At 39.7% G+C, this 18,273-nt stretch overlaps 1 protein-coding gene across 2 annotated transcripts; it reads right to left on the bottom strand.

Annotated features, from left to right (window-relative positions):
• Positions 1 to 594: 594 nt before the first annotated feature.
• LOC110366967 (solute carrier family 35 member F2-like) lies at positions 595 to 16,331 on the bottom strand. 2 transcript variants are annotated; one of them, XM_036149544.1, is made up of 8 exons: positions 16,198 to 16,331; positions 13,398 to 13,588; positions 12,372 to 12,499; positions 10,522 to 10,681; positions 8,183 to 8,339; positions 8,050 to 8,102; positions 5,690 to 5,844; positions 595 to 1,068 (listed from the first exon to the last, which is right to left on the bottom strand). In XM_036149544.1, exons 1-8 carry the CDS (start codon positions 16,305 to 16,307, stop codon positions 757 to 759), a joined length of 1,266 nt encoding a protein of 421 aa, XP_036005437.1. In that variant the 5' UTR covers positions 16,308 to 16,331; the 3' UTR covers positions 595 to 756. The 2 variants fall into 2 exon arrangements, with proteins under 2 accessions (XP_036005437.1, XP_036005438.1); XM_036149545.1 differs by having other exon boundaries at positions 757 to 1,068; positions 13,413 to 13,588; positions 16,198 to 16,307.
• Between the last annotated feature and the right edge of the window lie 1,942 nt (positions 16,332 to 18,273).

Raw genomic sequence — 18,273 nt, 5'->3', positions numbered from 1 at the left:
AAGTTCAGGGAAAGCCATGCTTTAATGTCCTTAAGCCAGTGTGTGAGTTAATGGACAGTGTTGTTTTGTGCCAAGGGGAAATAGATCTGGCAATCAACAGCATAAGAGTGAAATGAAATGTCATATTTTCTAAAAACAGAGACAATCCAGAGACGGGAGTTGAACCAAAGACTTTTTTTGTAGGTGCAAACTGCCTTATGAAAGCTGAGGTCTTTCTGTGTCAGAAATTACCAGAGGTTTGTATTTTTGTATTACTCTTTTTATATTGTAAAGACAAATAACTTTTAGTCAGCCACTATTTTTCTGTACACACTCAGTTCTCTTCAGTCTATTGTTCCCCAACATGGAGGCTCATGAGATGAATGATGTTTAACGCACACTAACACACCTAAGAGCAATTTAGAGCTGCCATCTGGATTGTTGTTGGACTGTAGGAGGAAACCGGAGCCTGGAGCTATAATGACAATAAACATTCCTCAGGTGTGAAGGATTTTCCACCAGAAAAGTAAATCTCTCTGCATTAAACTTAAAAACAATGAATACATGCTCCAGAATCATAAAAGACTTAAACTTAGACTTTATTGTCATTCAGCTTCATATTACCAATGTACATTTGAGCTAAGTCTTGCTGCACGGCTCTATTCTATTTGCACAGCACGGCTTTTCTGCAATATTTCTACATGCATACCATCCTATTGTAACAACTTAATAAATAAATGCTTAAAAGAATATTTTATATTTTAACTCTAGAGCTGTTCACAGTTTAGTGCTGCGTCCAACACTACAGTCCTCGTCGGTTTCCTCTCCAAGGCTGCGTGATAAATCTGACGCCCTCCTCTTTGGTTCATCCACTCGCTGCTCTTCATCCTCCTCCTCTACCTCAGCGGGGATCCTAACGGGTGCGTCGTTCTCAGCCGCCCCAGGATTCTCATAGAAGCCTTCCTCGCAGATGGAGGAGGAAGATGAAGAGGTGGTGGTTGCTGTGGGGTCGGTGGGCGTCGGCACGGCGTTGAAGGCGATGAAGCCCACCAGGATGACCACGAGGGAGACCAGGTAGAGTCCGGAGAACTGAGGAGACGCAGAGAGCAAAGACGTTATGGCTACAAATTCATAAACAAAGATCAAAGTTACAGAGAGGAAAGACTGTGGCAGAACAATCATCTACTGTAAGCGATGGAGATAAGATGTAAAAAATATCAGAACCAGCTTTCACCGCCAACTTAGTTCAAACCAGGAATTTAACTCTCAATTTTGCTCTCAATGAAGATATTGTAGTACAACTAAGTAAAAATAAAACAGAATATAAGACGGTCTGGGCGGCTGTTTTTTATTTTATCAATTTTTTGGCCCTGAAGACAAATGTCCAATTCAGTTGGTGTCCAGGTTGTGTGGGGTTAGCTGTCCTTTTCCTGATCCTAGACATGTACAAGTCCTGGATGGAGGGAAGATCAACCCAGTTCTTCTCTGCAGACCTGATTGTTCGTTGTGGTTTGGATCCGTCCCGTTTTTTTCTTGTTTTTTTTGTTAGTTCTTCCGGTGTGTTTGGTTCCTTGTATGAGTGAGTTGGTGTTTCAGAGAAGATCCCTGCACACCTGGAGCAAATCTCCTGATCAGGCTGACTGGTGCTTAAAAGGAGCTGCAGGATTATCTCTCTTTGCCAGATGATTATCTGTGATGGTGTTCACATCCAGTTCCCGAGCGTTAGTGGGTTTTTGTGAGAATTGTTGACTTTATGATCTTCATCTCAGGATTGTTTTATTTTGCTGTGCTTCAGGCCCTTTTTGATGATCACAAGTCTTCCTTTGGCTTGGTGGCAAAGGAAGACTTGTTGCAGCTTTGTGGTATCCTCAGTCTGCTTTACTTGCATGTCCGCACTCCAGCGTGTTGCTCACTCCAAGGAAAACAAATTATGATAGAATTAATTTGACTATTTTCAAATAGTCAATATAGTCAAACTAAATACAGTTCATCACAGTTTCAGACATTTTACAAAAACACTTATTATCGTCACAACACATTTCTCTGCTTTCTGCAACGATAAGAGAGAGAGTAAATCAATACACATACATAGTAAAATGAAATAGTACCCACTGGTCTACAAATATATGATTAACACAATAAACCTAATGAACAATAAACTAAAGTAAAGAAAGATCGGGCATATAAAATACATTACAATAAAACCTTAAAACTTCTTAGTAGTAAAGAGTATATACGTAATAAATGCAATGAACTTAGTATATAATAGTAAAATAGTAAGATAGAAAATAGTAAAAGTAGTAAATAGTAAAAATAATTCTATCAATATTTTATGTTATTTACTATGTTCATTGCATTTATCATGTATATACTCTTTACTACTAAGAAGTTTTAAGGTTTTAGTTATTCAGAAATTAAAGTGTATTTCATGTGACTGATCTCTCTCTCTCTCTCATTACAGTGTTTGTGTTTATTGTGTTAATCATGTATTTGCTGGAATATATAGACCAGTGGTTACCATTTTATTTTACTATGTATGTGTATTTATTTACTCTCTCTCGCTTATCGTTGCAGAAGGCCTGAAGAAAGCAGAGAAATATGTTGTGACGATAATAAGTGTTTTTCTAAATATGTCTGAAACTGTTAGGAACTGTTTTCAGCCATCTGGACTGCTTACGCATAACTGTACTGTGTGAACTGCTTGGTGTTATCTCGAAGGTCACAGAGTGTTTCGCTTATCCCTACCCCTTAGCTTGACAAATGTAACCGGGGATTCATTTGGAAATAAAAAGAGAGGAGGCGACGGAGTTTTAGAGCAAGTTTGGAGATTTGTATTAAGAATCTCCGTTGACTCTCCTTGCAAGTTTGAAAACTAACTCTTCTGTTTTCTCTCCTCCTTGTGTTTGTTTAATGAATGTTTTAGGTGTTTGAACCTGACAACAACAATACCGGAACCAACTACGGCCAAGTTAGTTCTCTCCTGCCGTCATTTTCCACCCCCCCCCCATATTTATTTATTTACTTATTTATTTGAATTAGAACAATGCACATTCATCAACATGTCAGCTTAAAGCATCAATGTAAATATGCCAGAATTAGCACAACAGCTAATTTGCATACGCTGTCCTAAGGCAGGTAAGAACATTAAACAAGACGACAGAGTGGACACAAACAGATAAGATGCCAATAACATAAAATCACAATAAAATTAGGTTAACAGGCCCAAGGAAACAGATCAATTCACCTGTGAACATATGTCTGGTAAGTTTTCTACCAATATTTCAAGGAGATTTTAAAACTTATGTAGGTTGCACAGCCCCTACAACGAGCTGGCAGACTCTTTAACCAATCTCTCCCCCTCTGCAGACGTACCCGAAAGTAAAAAATGTCGAGCTGACCTTGGCGGATTCGACCGCTTTACTGAACCTTTAATATATTGTAAATAAACCTTCACTTTAACTGGTCTTTTGAGTGATTCTGCATGTGGGTCAGGAAAGCACCTCAAATCATGAGTTTTGTGGATGAGCCAAACCACAGAGACTGAAAAGATGGCCGTGTTGGAGATGACCAGCAGAAGGTTTTACTCCTTGTGTTGCTGAATAAAGTCCAGTCTCTGTTGGGCCTTCCTCAGAACAACGACCATCTCAGACCCTGAGGTAGGGTGAGAGGAGGCGATGTGAGGACCATCTCTTCAGAAGTCCTCCATCACCTCCGCTGTCTTTAGCGGGCCAAGCTCCATGAGGTTCTGACTGCAACAGTGGACCACAGCTGTATGCAGTGACAGTCATAAGAACAAGAAAGTACCCCCTGTTATAATTTAATTTAGTGTTTTACAGGTCAGGACAGTAAATAAATCAGGACGATATTTTCTAGTTGCTCCCATTTTAGTGCATACTTTTGTGTATTTTGTTCTTACTGCTTTTTGTATGTACAGTTTTTATTATTTCAGTAAAAATCCTTCCATGAGTCTTCAGTTTCTGTTCATTGGTCTCCTCCCCTCAGCTCCTCTGCCTTCATTGTTCTCAGCTGCTCCTCATCTCCTGATGACCTTCTCCTGTCGCTGTCTCACTTTTACCCAAACCTCCCATCTGTATTTAAACTCCCTGGTTTTCATTTCTTCCTTCGACTTCATGCTTCCTGCAGCTCTGTTGCTCTTCCAGATTTTTGTCCTCGCTCCTCCTAATGGTTTGTTTCCCTGCCCTGTTCTTCATTCTGTAGTTTTTTTAATTGTTATTTTGTCATAAAAACCTACGCCGTCTAGTTTGTCTGCATTTGGGTCCCTCCTCAACCCAACAATGACACCATATTATCATATATTTCCATTGTCCAGACAACAATATGCTAAAATCCTTTTTGTCATGGAAGTGCCGACACTTATGACCTGGAGGCAACTTACCGTCTGAAATCCTTTTGAGGGGAATAAGGTGGGACTTTTCTGTCTTCCAGGCCTCTTTGTCTTAAAGTAATTAACAGTCAATATAAATAATTGACAGTGTAGAGTCTGTGCTTTCATGTCCTGGGGGTGTAGAGAGTGTACTTTCTGAATACAGATGACTCTGAGATTGCATGTTAACTTTAGTCGTTATTTATTGACAGTGCAGAATCTCTATAGTAATCTGTAGGTTGTTGTGACCCAGATTGGGCCTGAAGACTTTGACTGAACACAGGGGGCCCTCAGGGATGTGTACTGAGGCCCCTCATCTTCCCATTACTGACCCATAACTCTACACCAACACACAGTTTCAACCTCTTTATCAAGTTGGGTCCCATTAGGAGAGGCAATGAGACTGCGGTTGCTTTATTCAAATACCTCACTGCATTCTGTTACCTCTGCCTAATTTATTGCCTGGTTTATGTTCTAGGTATCCGAGGATCAGTAATTTAACTTGCCTGTATGTCTGGTATATGTGGCAAAACTGACAATAAAGTTGACAAAGCTAAACTAAGACTAAAACTAACTGAATCACCACTTCTTTGTTCTAATTTCTATCTACATTTTATTCCTACTTGCTTTTATCCTGTTTTAATTTGCTATATTTTAATCATGTAAAGCACTTTGCATTGTCCCTGTACTGAATTGTGCTATATAAATAAATTTGCCTTGCCTTGCCTTGCCTAAGAGCAGCAAGAAGAAAGCCATTGTTGCAAAGTCAGAGTTAATGGGATGGAGCTAAATAAAAGGTGAGGTAAGAAACATTTTTTTTCTTACGACTGGGGCAGAGGCCAACCTTCCAGGAAGGATTTCAACACTAAACATACCACCAGAGATACAATAGACCGGATTGGATCCTAAAGTCTTCAGAGGATGGTGTCCTGCATCTTTCAGAGGCTTCCCTGATCCAACAACACTCAAATTAAATGAATGGTTCATTATCAGACCTCTGCAGAACTTGGGTACATGTTAAGGAGGTAAATCAGCCACTTGATCTGGAGCTGAATATAAATGCACATTTTTCCCATTTTTATTTTTCAAAACCTTTAAAAACCACACATTTCCTTCCACTTTACAACAATCCTCTATAATGTTTGTCTTACAAATAAACTCCCCCCAAAAAAATACAGTTTGTGGTTCCAACATGACTAATTGTTAAGTTCAGCGGGTATGAAGGCACCATGCATAGACTCTTTACCTGTTTGCAGAACGGGAATTTTCTCAGTCTCGTTCTTTTTGTTGCTCAGATTAATTTTGTAAATGTGAAATGTTGCTCACGTTGTACTGGAAGAGGAAGATCCCAAAGAAGAGGCTGAAGAGGTCAGCGGTGAGCAGGGAGAGGTTGACGGAGGTGGCGCTGCTCATCTTCATCACTATGGGCATGAAGCTGTACAGAGCGTACAAGCACAGAGCGTACGCAGAGAACAGGAGCCCTGAGAGGAGAGAAGCGTGGCTAATTCAGATAAAATCACGTTGTCCAGTAGAGAAAACACAGGAGGAGAGCTGCAGCTGAGCTGGTTCTTCACATCCAGTCTACTGTCATTATAAAACACCAGGGGGGGAAACATTTCTATCCAAAAATTACTTACAGAACTGAGCAGAAAATCTTGAATCATCTATTTTCTTTATTGTTTCTTTTTAAAGATAACAGACTTTCTTGTCATCTTGCAAAGAGGTGTTGACAAAAGTTTTTTCAGGCTTTCTGAACGTCTTAAGGAGATTTCTGTCCAGACTTTAGTTTAGTTTTTTGAAAGAATTACAGACAAAATCAAAAGAAAATACAAGAAATACCTTTAAAACACACACACACACACACACACACACACACACACACACACACACACACACACACACACACACACACACACACTGAAACTGTTCATTAAAAAAAGACTTTACAAGATTGCAAGAAAGTCTGGATCTTTCTGTCGGGTAGTTTTAAGTTGTAACAAGACCAAAGTGCAGACCAGAACTTGGGAGCAGCACAATAAAGACAATGTATTGAGATGAAAAAATCCAACTTATAAGGAAGACAGGCCATGACAAAACCAGAAGTGACGTAGCATAACGGAGGACCTGACATTAATATAGGAATGAGCTGGCTGAATATATAGAGGAAGACACAGGGGGAAGGCAGGTGGAGCAATTAGCACAGGTGAAAGGTGTAAAGAGAATTAAGCTGAGGGAGCAAGAGACCAATGATCTGACAGGAACAGGAGGAGAGCAGAACCTAACAGGAATAAAAAAGCGTTGTTTAAACAAGCCAATCGGAACATTATGATCGGATTAAGATCAATCTGAATGAAATTATAATCTGAATGAGACGGGTGGTTTATGCAGATTGATAATCCGATCAACGTGCTTATAAACGTTTGTCAGGATCAAATTATTCCGACTGATGCAAACTGACCCGGGTGCGCCTCACGTAAACGTGACATATTTCCACGTTAGTGAGTGGCGGAAATACGTCGGGAAGCAAAAATGCCGGGGCTCCGGATAAAACCTTTCTGTTCGAATAAATAAAAGAGCTCCAAACTGTTATTTATTCAGTAACGTTTCAATCGTAAATTAGAACATCGTTCTAGTCTAGCCTGGGCGCTCAGAAGACAAACAAACTCATATAATACTGCTTTGTTTGCTATTTCTTGTTGTTTAGCGAAGATGGAAGCAGTTCTTCTTCTATGGTTTTCTTTAGAGGACTTTAATAACTGCACATGTCAGAGTGGTTCTATTCTATTCTGAATAAAACTAGGGTCATATAAACGCTCATTATGATCAGATTAATTGATTGCCCATTTATAACATTGTATAACCCATCAGATTATACAATGCTGCACTATAACTGTAACTATAACTGTAATAACCAATGTGCAATAACTAATTTCCAATTCTATTTAATACACTGTGCAATAATCCTGAAAGAAGTCACTTCTGCTGCTATTGCCACCTGAATATACTGTATGTCAGTACACATGTATATAAGTCACCATGAATGTACATAAGACATCCTCTGTCTTATTTCTATTTTGTATTTTTTTATTCTTATTTTTCTTATCTACTTCTTTTTTTGATCCACTGTATAAACGAGGATACACTGTATATAACCGATGCACCTTGTCCTACTTTTGGCACCTTCTTCTGATTATTGATTACTGAGCCGATGTGACAAGTGAATTTCTCCAATGTGAGATCAATAAAGCCTATCTTATCTTATCTTATCATTTAAACCTAACCATCCGATTGTTTTTTGTTTTTCAATCTGAACACATTTCAATCCAATCGTGACATGTTGTGCTTGTAAACATAGATCAGGATCCAATAAATAGAACTGAAGACTGAAGCAGGAAAATAAGGATCTAACAGAAACAAAAGGAGCAAACTGAATCCGCAATGAACAGAAAAAATAATGACAGGAAGCCGGAAGAAATGAACAGAATCTACAGACTGTGGTGTGATGAAGTGATTTAAAAAGTTTGCATAAAACAATACATTTTAATTTTTTTAGAATAAGCCACTATAAAAGGCATCATTCAGTTTCATTCACCTGTAATTTTGGAGGATTAAAAAAAAAATCTGATCTTCTGTCTCCCATATGCTACGTATTTAAAGTTTTTTCGTGTAAAATAATAACTACCAACCAACTTGCCAGCTCCAGACGATGGCAGAGACTTCCTTTCGTTCCAGGATGACCCTGCATGCAGGAGGAAAAAAGGTCAACCTACCAGGTTAAACACGATGTTAAGGAAACTCGTGCTGTTGATGACGGCTCACATCTGGACGGTGCTGATGACGGTCCCAAACAGGCCAATCATCCCCAGGAACTCCACTCTGCTCAGATTCTTCACCGTGTACTCCTGAGAGACGTTAGACACGGCGTACAGAGCTGCACTGAGCAGCACCAACCCGTCACCCAACAAGATGTTGGAGGCTGCAGACACAGGAGAAAAAACAGTGGCGTCAGCAAATACTGTTAAACCTCTAAATGCTATGTGGACCAGAACATCAGGATAAGAGATGTAGTCCAAGCAGAATTAGGATAACTTAACTTTGGAGAAACAACCGATTTAATTCAGTAAAATTTTATTTATATAGCGCCAATTCGCGAAACATGTCATCTCAAGGCTCTTTCCAAAGTCAGACTCCATCAGATCCTCCAGGTTGGTGAGAAAGTTTCCTCTCTAAGGAAACCCAGCAGGTTGCATCAAGTCTCTCCAAGCAGCATTCACTCCTCCTGAAAGAGCGTAGAGCCACAGTGGACAGTCGTCTGCATTGTTGATGGCTTTGCAGCAATCCCTCATACTGAGCATGCATGAAGCGACAGTGGAGAGGAAAACTCCCCTTTAACAGGGAGGAGAACCTCCAGCAGAACCAGAACCAGGCTCAGTGTGAACGCTCATCTGCCTCCACCCACTGGGGCTTAGAGAAGACAGAGCAGAGACACAGAAAGCACAGAAGCTCACATTGACCCAGGAGTACTTTCTATGTTAGAGAAGACAGAGCAGAGACACAGAAAGCACAGAAGCTCACATTGACCCAGGAGTACTTTCTATGTTAGAGAAGACAGAGCAGAGACACAGAAAGCTCAGAAGCTCACATTGACCCAGGAGTACTTTCTATGGTAGATGGTAATAGAGGATGATCTGCCTCCCCTGATGATGTCACAGCTAACAGAACACCAGACCAGGTGTACCTTCTATGAAGAGAAAAAGAGAGAGAACAAAAAGTTAAAAGCTGAAATAACAACAAACAATGCAGATTGGAGAACAGTAGGAGAACTCAGCAGAGAGAGAGAAATAGATCCTGTTGTCCTCCAGCAGCCTAAGCCTATAGCAGCACAACTACAGAGGTAGCTCAGGGTAAGAACAAAGAAGAACAAAGAAGCTTTTAATAACTGAACTCAGGAGGCAGGAAGAGAACAGGGTGAGGATGACAAAGGATCTAATGGAGTAACTTAGCTGTGGAAGGTTTAAACCAGGCAGTTTCAACATTGAACGCTACACAGGTGAGAAAATTAACAGGCGAGGAAGAGCTGCGAGAGACTAAGCTGAGACACTGAGGGAAGCGAGTAATATTAAGAATAGGATTTCCTTTATTGGTCCGCAATGGGGAAGTTCGGGTGTGACAGCGGCAAACACACAGTTACAAACAATTATTAGCAATGAAAAAAGAAGAAAAAAGAACAAACTGGTCTAATCTAAGATTAGCTCTGAAGCAAGGGTCACCAACATGGGGCCTGCAGGAACCAGGTAGCCCTTGAGGATCATATAAGGTGCCTTCAAGCCCGTTAAAAAATAGCCCAACCCTCCAGTGACCTGCATCTAAAATGTTATTTTGTTTAGTAGCTCTTCCTTTTTCATCATACTTGTACTTACAAAGATTTAAAAACGATACATGCATCAAAAATGTGTATATTACGTAAAGTTAATGTGAGCTTTGACTCTTCTGGTTCAAAAGTCAGTACAGGTAGCCCTTCATAGGACACGGTAGCAGTGAAGAAGAAGCTCTCAACTTCTAAAAGGTTGGTGACCTCTGCTCTAAAGAATCATCAAGAATAGAGGATAAAAAGTATCTATCAGAGTAGATATTGCACAAAGCTGTAGATAAGGCCCCAGCCTATTTACATACACACGATTATATAATATGCAAAAAGCATGATAGTGCAGCAGCATCCCGACGTAGCTGAGGCATGTGCAAGTTACCTTAGCATCTGGGAAACTGTAAACGATAAATGAACGGATGAGAACGCGTGCAACCATCAGCATGATGTCAACAGTTATTGAGTTTGTTGTAAGCAGCAGAGATTACAAAGTCTGACTGCAGCTGGGAGGAAGGACCTGCGGAAGCACTCCTTAGAGCATCTAGGATGCAGCAGTCTGTCACTAAGAGCTCTGCAGCTCTGCAACAGTTACCCCCCTAACCCTCGTTAGTAAAGCACTGAAACGTGGAATGCTACAAATGGACCAAAATCACCAAACCAAGTCAAAAATCAAACCCGTCTTGACAAAGCAAATCAAAAAATCAAAATGCAGAAAATGAGGCCAAATAAACTGAGTACGTCCTCTGCTTTTTGTTTAAAAAAAACTGTGTTAAACCCTCCCAGGAGTTCTTACTGGAGCCCTGGTCTCTTCCAGCCAGCAGGTCGGCCCCCACCATGGCCCCCACTCCCAGCAGACAGAGGCAGACCGCCACGTAGTGGATCAGCTTGTATCGGGTCTTCAGGATCCACCAGGACAGAACCATCAGCACCGGGATCACAAAACAGTCCAGCAACTGCAAATTGATTCAGGAAAAAAAATTAATCAATCAAGTAAATAGAGTCACAGTAAGAAGAAAGTACACCCTACAGACTGCAGTCCAACACGTTAAAAATCCCCCTACTGTTACTAGCTCATCATACGTTATGTACGTTTTCACTTTAATGCTATTGCCTATTTGCACACTATTATCTCAGAATATCTAAATGCACCTTTCATTATTTATCTGTGACTAATTAAGTTATTTTTACTTTTAAAAAAATTTTTTTTTATCTTTTGAGCGCTATAATGGGGGAAACAGGCACTGTGACCCTTGTTCATCAGCTGTTTGTTTGTCTTTTATGTGTACTCCTAGCCGGAAAGGCCAAAAAGAAATGTCACCACGGTAATAAGCGGTGACAATAAAGAATCTTTGAATCTTTGAACAGGTAACAGCAAAAGTTACTTTGTTTTCCACAGTTAGTTAAAACAAACATTTGCTCAAAACCACATTCAAAACTCCTTATTTAGTAAACGCACATGAAGCCTAAATGAAAAAGCTGTGAGTGAAAATGTAAGTACACCCTTTGAGCTTCAGTTGTTTGTTGTTTCAGTCTCTCACATCCATCCGTCCATCATTTGTACCCGCTTCTCCGGGCATCCTCATAAACCCTGGACAGGTCGCCAGTCCGTCGCAGGACAAACAGCCATGCATGCACATTCACACCTGAAGGCAATTAAGAGGCCTTTTAACCTAACAGCCATGTTTTTGGACTGTGGCGAAGAGAACCCGGAGAGAACCCACATAGAACCTGCAAACTCCATGAAGAACGACCCCTAAATTTGGATTAAAACCCTGTTAGCTGTGACATCATCAGGGGAGGTAGATCATCCTCTATTACCATCTAACATAGAAAGTACTCCTGGGTCAATGTGAGCTTCTGTGCTTTCTGTGTCTCTGCTCTGTCTTCTCTAAGCCCCAGTGGGTGGAGGCAGATGAGCGTTCACACTGAGCCTGGTTCTGGTTCTGCTGGAGGTTCTCCTCCCTGTTAGAGGGGAGTTTTCCTCTCCACTGTCGCTTCATGCATGCTCAGTATGAGGGATTGCTGCAAAGCCATCAACAATGCAGACGACTGTCCACTGTGGCTCTACGCTCTTTCAGGAGGAGTGAATGCTGCTTGGAGAGACTTGATGCAACCTGCTGGGTTTCCTTAGAGAGGAAACTTTCTCACCAACCTGGAGGATCTGATGGAATCTGACTTTGGAAAGTGCCTTGAGATGATGTGTATCATGAATTGGCGCTATATAAATAAAATATAATTGAATTGAATCAGAAACCTCCAAGGATATACCTAATTTATTTCATGAAAGCAAGAGGGGTGTACTTAATTTTCACACATGGCATATAGTATAAAAGAAGGTTATGAGTCCCTCTCATTGTTTCTAATGTTCTCGTTGGTATTAATGCAGCACCACTTTGATACTTTACTGCATAACTGGACAATAAATGAGGAATAAATACCACGCGATAGAAAAACACAGACCTAAATACTGCTGGAGATGATGAACGAATAACTACACAGCTAGACTAAATTCACAACGAACTGACTCTATTTTCAAACAAAACGTGTCCAAAGTGATAAAATCAACACAAAAGAAAAATAAAGACAATAAAGACAGTTTGTTCTGTCTGTAAGAGGTCAGAAGTCTTGTAACCCTGTCCTCACCTGCACGCTGGTGAGGGTGGTGTACTGGTAGGCTTTGACCACGGTGTAGTTAGCCTCCACGTCCACCAGACCCAGCAGCAGGTACTTCCACCATCTCCTCTTGAGAATCTGCAAGATATTTCCATCCCCTGCATTTTAAAGGGGATCACCCCGGAGTTTCAGTAATCACGTGTTTGTTTCTCCAGCAGGAATGAGGACAGTTACTCAGACAATTAAGAAAACGCTGATCAGATGAAACAACTCTCATGTTTCTGTACAAATGAATTGTCTCGTCACTGAAAATCTGATAAACTTCTAAAAAAGTTCACATAGAAATATTAAAAAAATGCACTGTAACATAAAAGTAGCACCTTAGGCCCAGTTTATACAGTTTATCTGCAACAAAAGTTGATATTGGGGTGAATTACACTTTAAACCCATCATTCTGCATCGCTTCCTCTCTTTTTAGACATTTCTGGGTTGTTTTAATGTGTTGCGGGAAAACTGACATCTAGTGGCAGAATGCTGTTACTACAGTTAAAAGAAATCAACATTTGCTACAGGAGGCACAGTTTTAGCCACTTTATACAATTTAAAAGGATATATACCTCTACTTTATGACATGATATGCCTTTTTTGGCTCTTGAGGGCCGGATTCGGTCCACGGGCCTTGAGTGTGACACACGTGGGTTATAATGTTTGGAAAAAGCAGCAAAAGTCCAAAGAAATCTTATTTTTAGTTAGAAAAATTTCAGAAGACCTTACAAAATCAAACTATTGATCCAGTCAGTCCTGCATATTTATCCATCCATCCAAGGCGTTTCCAGGCCAGACCTGATCCGTTGTTGTTTTTTCCATTGAGTGTATTTTGAACCACTACAAAACAAATCTACCTACGGGTACAAATGCAAAAACCTTGAACCTTGAAGTCCGGCTAGCCTGGCTGCTTGTAGATAATATGCAGGAATTAGAGTTGCAAAACCCCAGTATGCAGCTTATATTGACAAAAAAGTGAGACGTTTTAGATAAAACAAGGTTTCAGGGTACCGGCTATGGCGCTACCTCTCCTGCAGAACAGCATGGTGGTGTAGGTGACACACAGCAAAACGTAGTTCAGGAAGCTCTGCAGCATCGGCGTGTTCAGGTGGAACTCAGTGGCCAGGTACTGGGAGGAGACCGCGGTACCACAGATGAGCCCGGCCAGACCCTGACCCATGGCCAGCGTCTTGGCAAGCTGCCTGTGAAAAAACATATATATTCATCAATGGTCAGAGACAACTATACCTGCACAATTCCCAGACTCGTGAATGTGACTAAAATCTTAAAGGAAATTTTGTTTAAATGGAAAAACACACAAAAAACTCAAAATACAATACAATAATTCAATTCAATTTATTTATATAGTGCCAATTAACATCACGTCATCTCAAGGCTCTTTCCAAAGTCAGACTCCATCAGATCCTCCAGGTTGGTCAGAAAGTTTCCTCTCTAAGGAAACCCAGCAGGTTGCATCAAGTCTCTCCAAGCAGCATTCACTCCTCCTGAAAGAGCGTAGAGCCACAGTGGACAGTCGTCTGCATTGTTGATGGCTTTGCAGCAATCCCTCATACTGAGCATGCATGAAGCGACAGTGGAGAGGAAAACTCCCCTTTAACAGGGAGGAGAACCTCCAGCAGAACCAGAACCAGGCTCAGTGTGAACGCTCATCTGCCTCCACCCACTGGGGCTTAGAGAAGACAGAGCAGAGACACAGAAAGCTCAGAAGCTCACATTGACCCAGGAGTACTTTCTATGGTAGAGAAGACAGAGCAGAGACACAGAAAGCTCAGAAGCTCACATTGATCCAGGAGTACTTTCTATGTTAGATGGTAATAGCGGATGATCTGTTTATATATATATATATATATATATATATATATATATATATATATATATATATATATATATATATAATCTGTCTTTGTCTTTGTGTAAATCAAAATATAAAGGGTAGATGGGGAATCATTCTTGTTCCTACCTGGTATTTCATATATTTTTAACGGCTTTGAGGTTGGGGATTTAAATATCCCTCTCAAGAACGTAAATGTTTTATTAAATTCAAATCTGTTTTTCATGTGTGTGAAAGTTTCTTTGAAACAACATTTAAATCAAATCGGACAGAATTAAACTGACAACGTGGCGTATGTACTGACTGCTTGATGGTAACCAGAATTAGTCAACATTAGATATTAATCTGAACTAGTGTCGGCTGGAAACACTAGAGGTCGGAGTTTACAGCACGGCGATAAACTCTAATTAAAAATCAATCAATCAATCAATCAATCAATCAATCAATCAATCAATCAATCAATCAATCAATGTTTTTTTTTCATCCCTTTCCAGATCCGCAATATGTTGACCAAAGTGCTTAATAAAATCAATATAACAACAACAAAAAAACAGGGGAGATGGGAAAAAAATATAAATGGGTAGATAAAGCCATCAGAAGTGCTACCACAGTTGTAAGAATTTTAAAATCTACATTTTATTTATAGAAAAGGGCCAAGTTCAGTTAGAGATGGAAGATCTGGTGGAAGAAAAAGCTTGATCACCCAGAAGTTTCTGTTTTTCACATGGACCTGTGTGTAAAGGTTGACTGTCTGACCTGAAGGACCTGGTGCGAACAAAAAAAATCTCACTAGCTCAGATAAATGAGTAGGGGCAGGGCCACCATGAGCCCAGACATCCATTAATAACAGTTTAAAATATATCCTAAAGCGGATAGATTCTTGTTGTTGCTGTTGCAAGAGACTTAACCCACTTGAGCTGACTAAACATAACATGTACAAGCAAAACCAGTTTAGCAGCATATGTAGGTCTTAGCTGAGTCTGGGATTTAATTTTTTTAAAGAAATTCTTAAATTACACAATAAAAATATGACAAATATATTGTGAATGAGAAAATAATTATCACCTTTGAAATGTTTCTGCATAAACAGCACACAGACCTTTATCTAATGGCGGTTTGAGACGCTCACATGTCATGTCATGACAACTTTAGGTCACTCAATCACAGAAACGGCTGTTAAGATAAAACATATCTGCAAAACTGCCAGATAGAGCCTGGCGTCCAGTGCCAGACATACAGTAAAGAGTTTCATTTATAAAGATGGAAACAACGGTAGAATCCTCAATATAAACACCGGTTTTATTGTATTTATATCAGGAAGAGACAAAGAAAACGTCCTCAAGGCTTGTTTGAATGGAAAACGGTTTCCTTATTCACAGCTAAAGGTCCCGGGTTTTTGATTCCGGGTTTTGATACCGTTTTGTGGTCCGAGGAGGGGCAGGAGCACTGCAAAAATCCTGTCTTAAAATATAAATATAGTATCAAAATGACTTCAGGAAAGAGGCTTCATGTTTGGGGGCCCATTTCCAATAAACATGGGCCCCGCACTGCTGTTGGCTGGAGGGGACAAATATTAACCTCCTTTAATTTTAAACAGTCAAAACTAACTTCAGGGTTATTGCTAAGTTTGTCTTTGTGAATACAGAGACTTTAGTTACTAATAAACAAAGAAAACGTAATAGAAAATCTGGGTTTTATTTTAACTGCGCTAGTTTCCAGTTGTATCGTGACTGAGTAAAGGAGAAATTGTCGATTTCTGTTTTCCTGCAGCCATTATATATATATATATATATATATATATATATATATATATATATATATATATATATGTTTTCTTTTAAAAGTACCACCTTAAAAGGGGGCTCCTATACAAGCATTGATTTGTGCAGAAATAGCAACAAACATGCCCCCAGAGTAACTGTGATATCCTGAAAATAGTTGTTTTTTTAATCCACTCACCAAGTGAACACCTCCTTTGGTTTGAATTTCCTGATCCTCCCCACAAATCTGCCGCATCTACCCTCAGAGCTGCTGTCCCCGCAGGGTTCTCCGGATTGTTTAGCAGCCATGTTCTCTCACCACAGCGGCAGAAGCGTTCTCACAGCCTCAGCCGTTACGGGCTTCTTTAAACCATTTCCTTTCATCGTTCTGCAGCTGAATGATTAACTGTCTCAGCGGTCAAAGTTCAGTCCTTTACTTATCTGTGTCTTCAAAATGCCACGGAGAAGACTGTCAGCGGCATGTCAGATAGGAGTGTATGATGATGAAAGATTTGGCCTAAATCATGGCAATGCATACTTTTGCTCTACGGGAAACTATTAAAGGAGTAATTGATGTGATATAACTGCAGATGAAATCAAGAATTGTATTTAATCATTTAACACTGGCAGCTGAATTCTGAACCACTTGAAACGTATGGAGCAAAGACAAGAGAGTTACAGTCGATGCGGGAGATACTAATCGAAGCACTGAGACGATGAAGGCGATTAATGTTCCATAAATTAAATTATGCAGACCGAGTGATGTTACTGATGAAGAATAAGCGCTATTTAAGATGAAATATAGACTTTGACCTGAGGTGAAGGGGAGACTGTGGAGCTGTCAACAAGAGAGAGACAAACTGCCAACTTTGGATTGTGCAGATTTGGTTCCTACAAGGAAGATCTCACATTAGTTTTAAGAAGTTAGAGGTGAACCAAGTATGGCTTGCAAACATTGCATTCAGATGGATTAAATCAAAATGCTGCAGTTTTTGGCAGAAATTACTAAACATAACGGTGGGATTGAAGAAGAAAAAAAGAAAAACAAATAAAATTTAATATTTAGGCTAAAATATTTCTTTGAGCTACAAAGTGAGGTGTGAAAATACTGTTCTCTTTTATTTTTAAATATTTTTCCAGCTTCTAGTAGGGAATGTAAACTTTTCTTTGTTTTATATTAAAGAAATTCCTACACTACATCCAAAATTATTATTATTGTTGTTGTTGTTGTTGTTTTAAATTGTTGAGTGTTTAGGCAAGTCATTTTATTGCATGTTATCTCTTCTCTGATGTATTTCTGATGTTTGGCACTTTGTTTTACGTCGTGTTGAAGTGCTCTTTAGATAATGATGACAATGATGATGATTATGATCAGAAGAAACTTTTGCATCACCTCCCAGAAGCTGGAAAGAAAAGAGACAAGACCATTTTCACATCTCCCTTAGTAACTTTTAGTAACTCAAATATTTTAATCTAAATATTTTAGCCTAAATATTTTAGGCTAAAATATTAAACTTTTTATTTGTTTTTCTTTTTTTTTCTTTAATCCCACCGTTATGTTTAGTAATTTCTACCAAAAGCTGCAGCATTTTGATTTAATCCATCTGAATGCAGTGTTTGTATGCCATTGGATGGAAAAAAAAAAACCTGTCTATGATTGGCTGGTGGAGTGGACAGTTTTTGAAGTCGCGAGCGCACAGACAGAGGGGTTTTAGATGTACTGATAATTTCAAAAATATCAGAAAAGCTTGCAAGTAGGTAACTAAAAAATGGCTGACAGTGAGGCAGAATTTCAGAAGTGAAGAGAGGTGACATATTAGGAGGGGTGGGGTTGCATGCAGAGGCTGGAAAATGTTGTTGACCAGTTTTCTCATGGAGTCCTTCAAGCCTGTGGCGCGGGGGTGACACGCTGTGGAGGCCGCCTCTGTTTAGACTTTATGACGACCAGCATTTAAGTGAAATGCTGGTCATTTCACAAGACATGCAAAGTAATTGGTAATTGCAAAGCGAAATACATCCTGTCATATTGTCCATTTATTTCATAGTTGGCTCACTTGTCAGTGTTGTTGTGAAAGCTGAACTCAAAAATCATCAAACTGGGCCAAAGTGGGGAAGTCAGCGGTGATTATTATTAAATTCTGCTTAGGGCCTCATATAACCTTTGACTTGGTTTTATTTCATACTTTTTGGACATTAAAAATTACACAAGTTTGTTTAAAGTATTTAACCCTGGGAGCAAAAACAAAAAAAAAGTTTTACTTTCCAACTTTGCCTA

Source organism: Fundulus heteroclitus, chromosome 18, assembly GCF_011125445.2.
Source record: "Fundulus heteroclitus isolate FHET01 chromosome 18, MU-UCD_Fhet_4.1, whole genome shotgun sequence".
NCBI classification, from domain to species: Eukaryota; Metazoa; Chordata; class Actinopteri; order Cyprinodontiformes; family Fundulidae; genus Fundulus; species Fundulus heteroclitus.
This window is presented reverse-complemented; position numbering and strand designations above follow the sequence as displayed.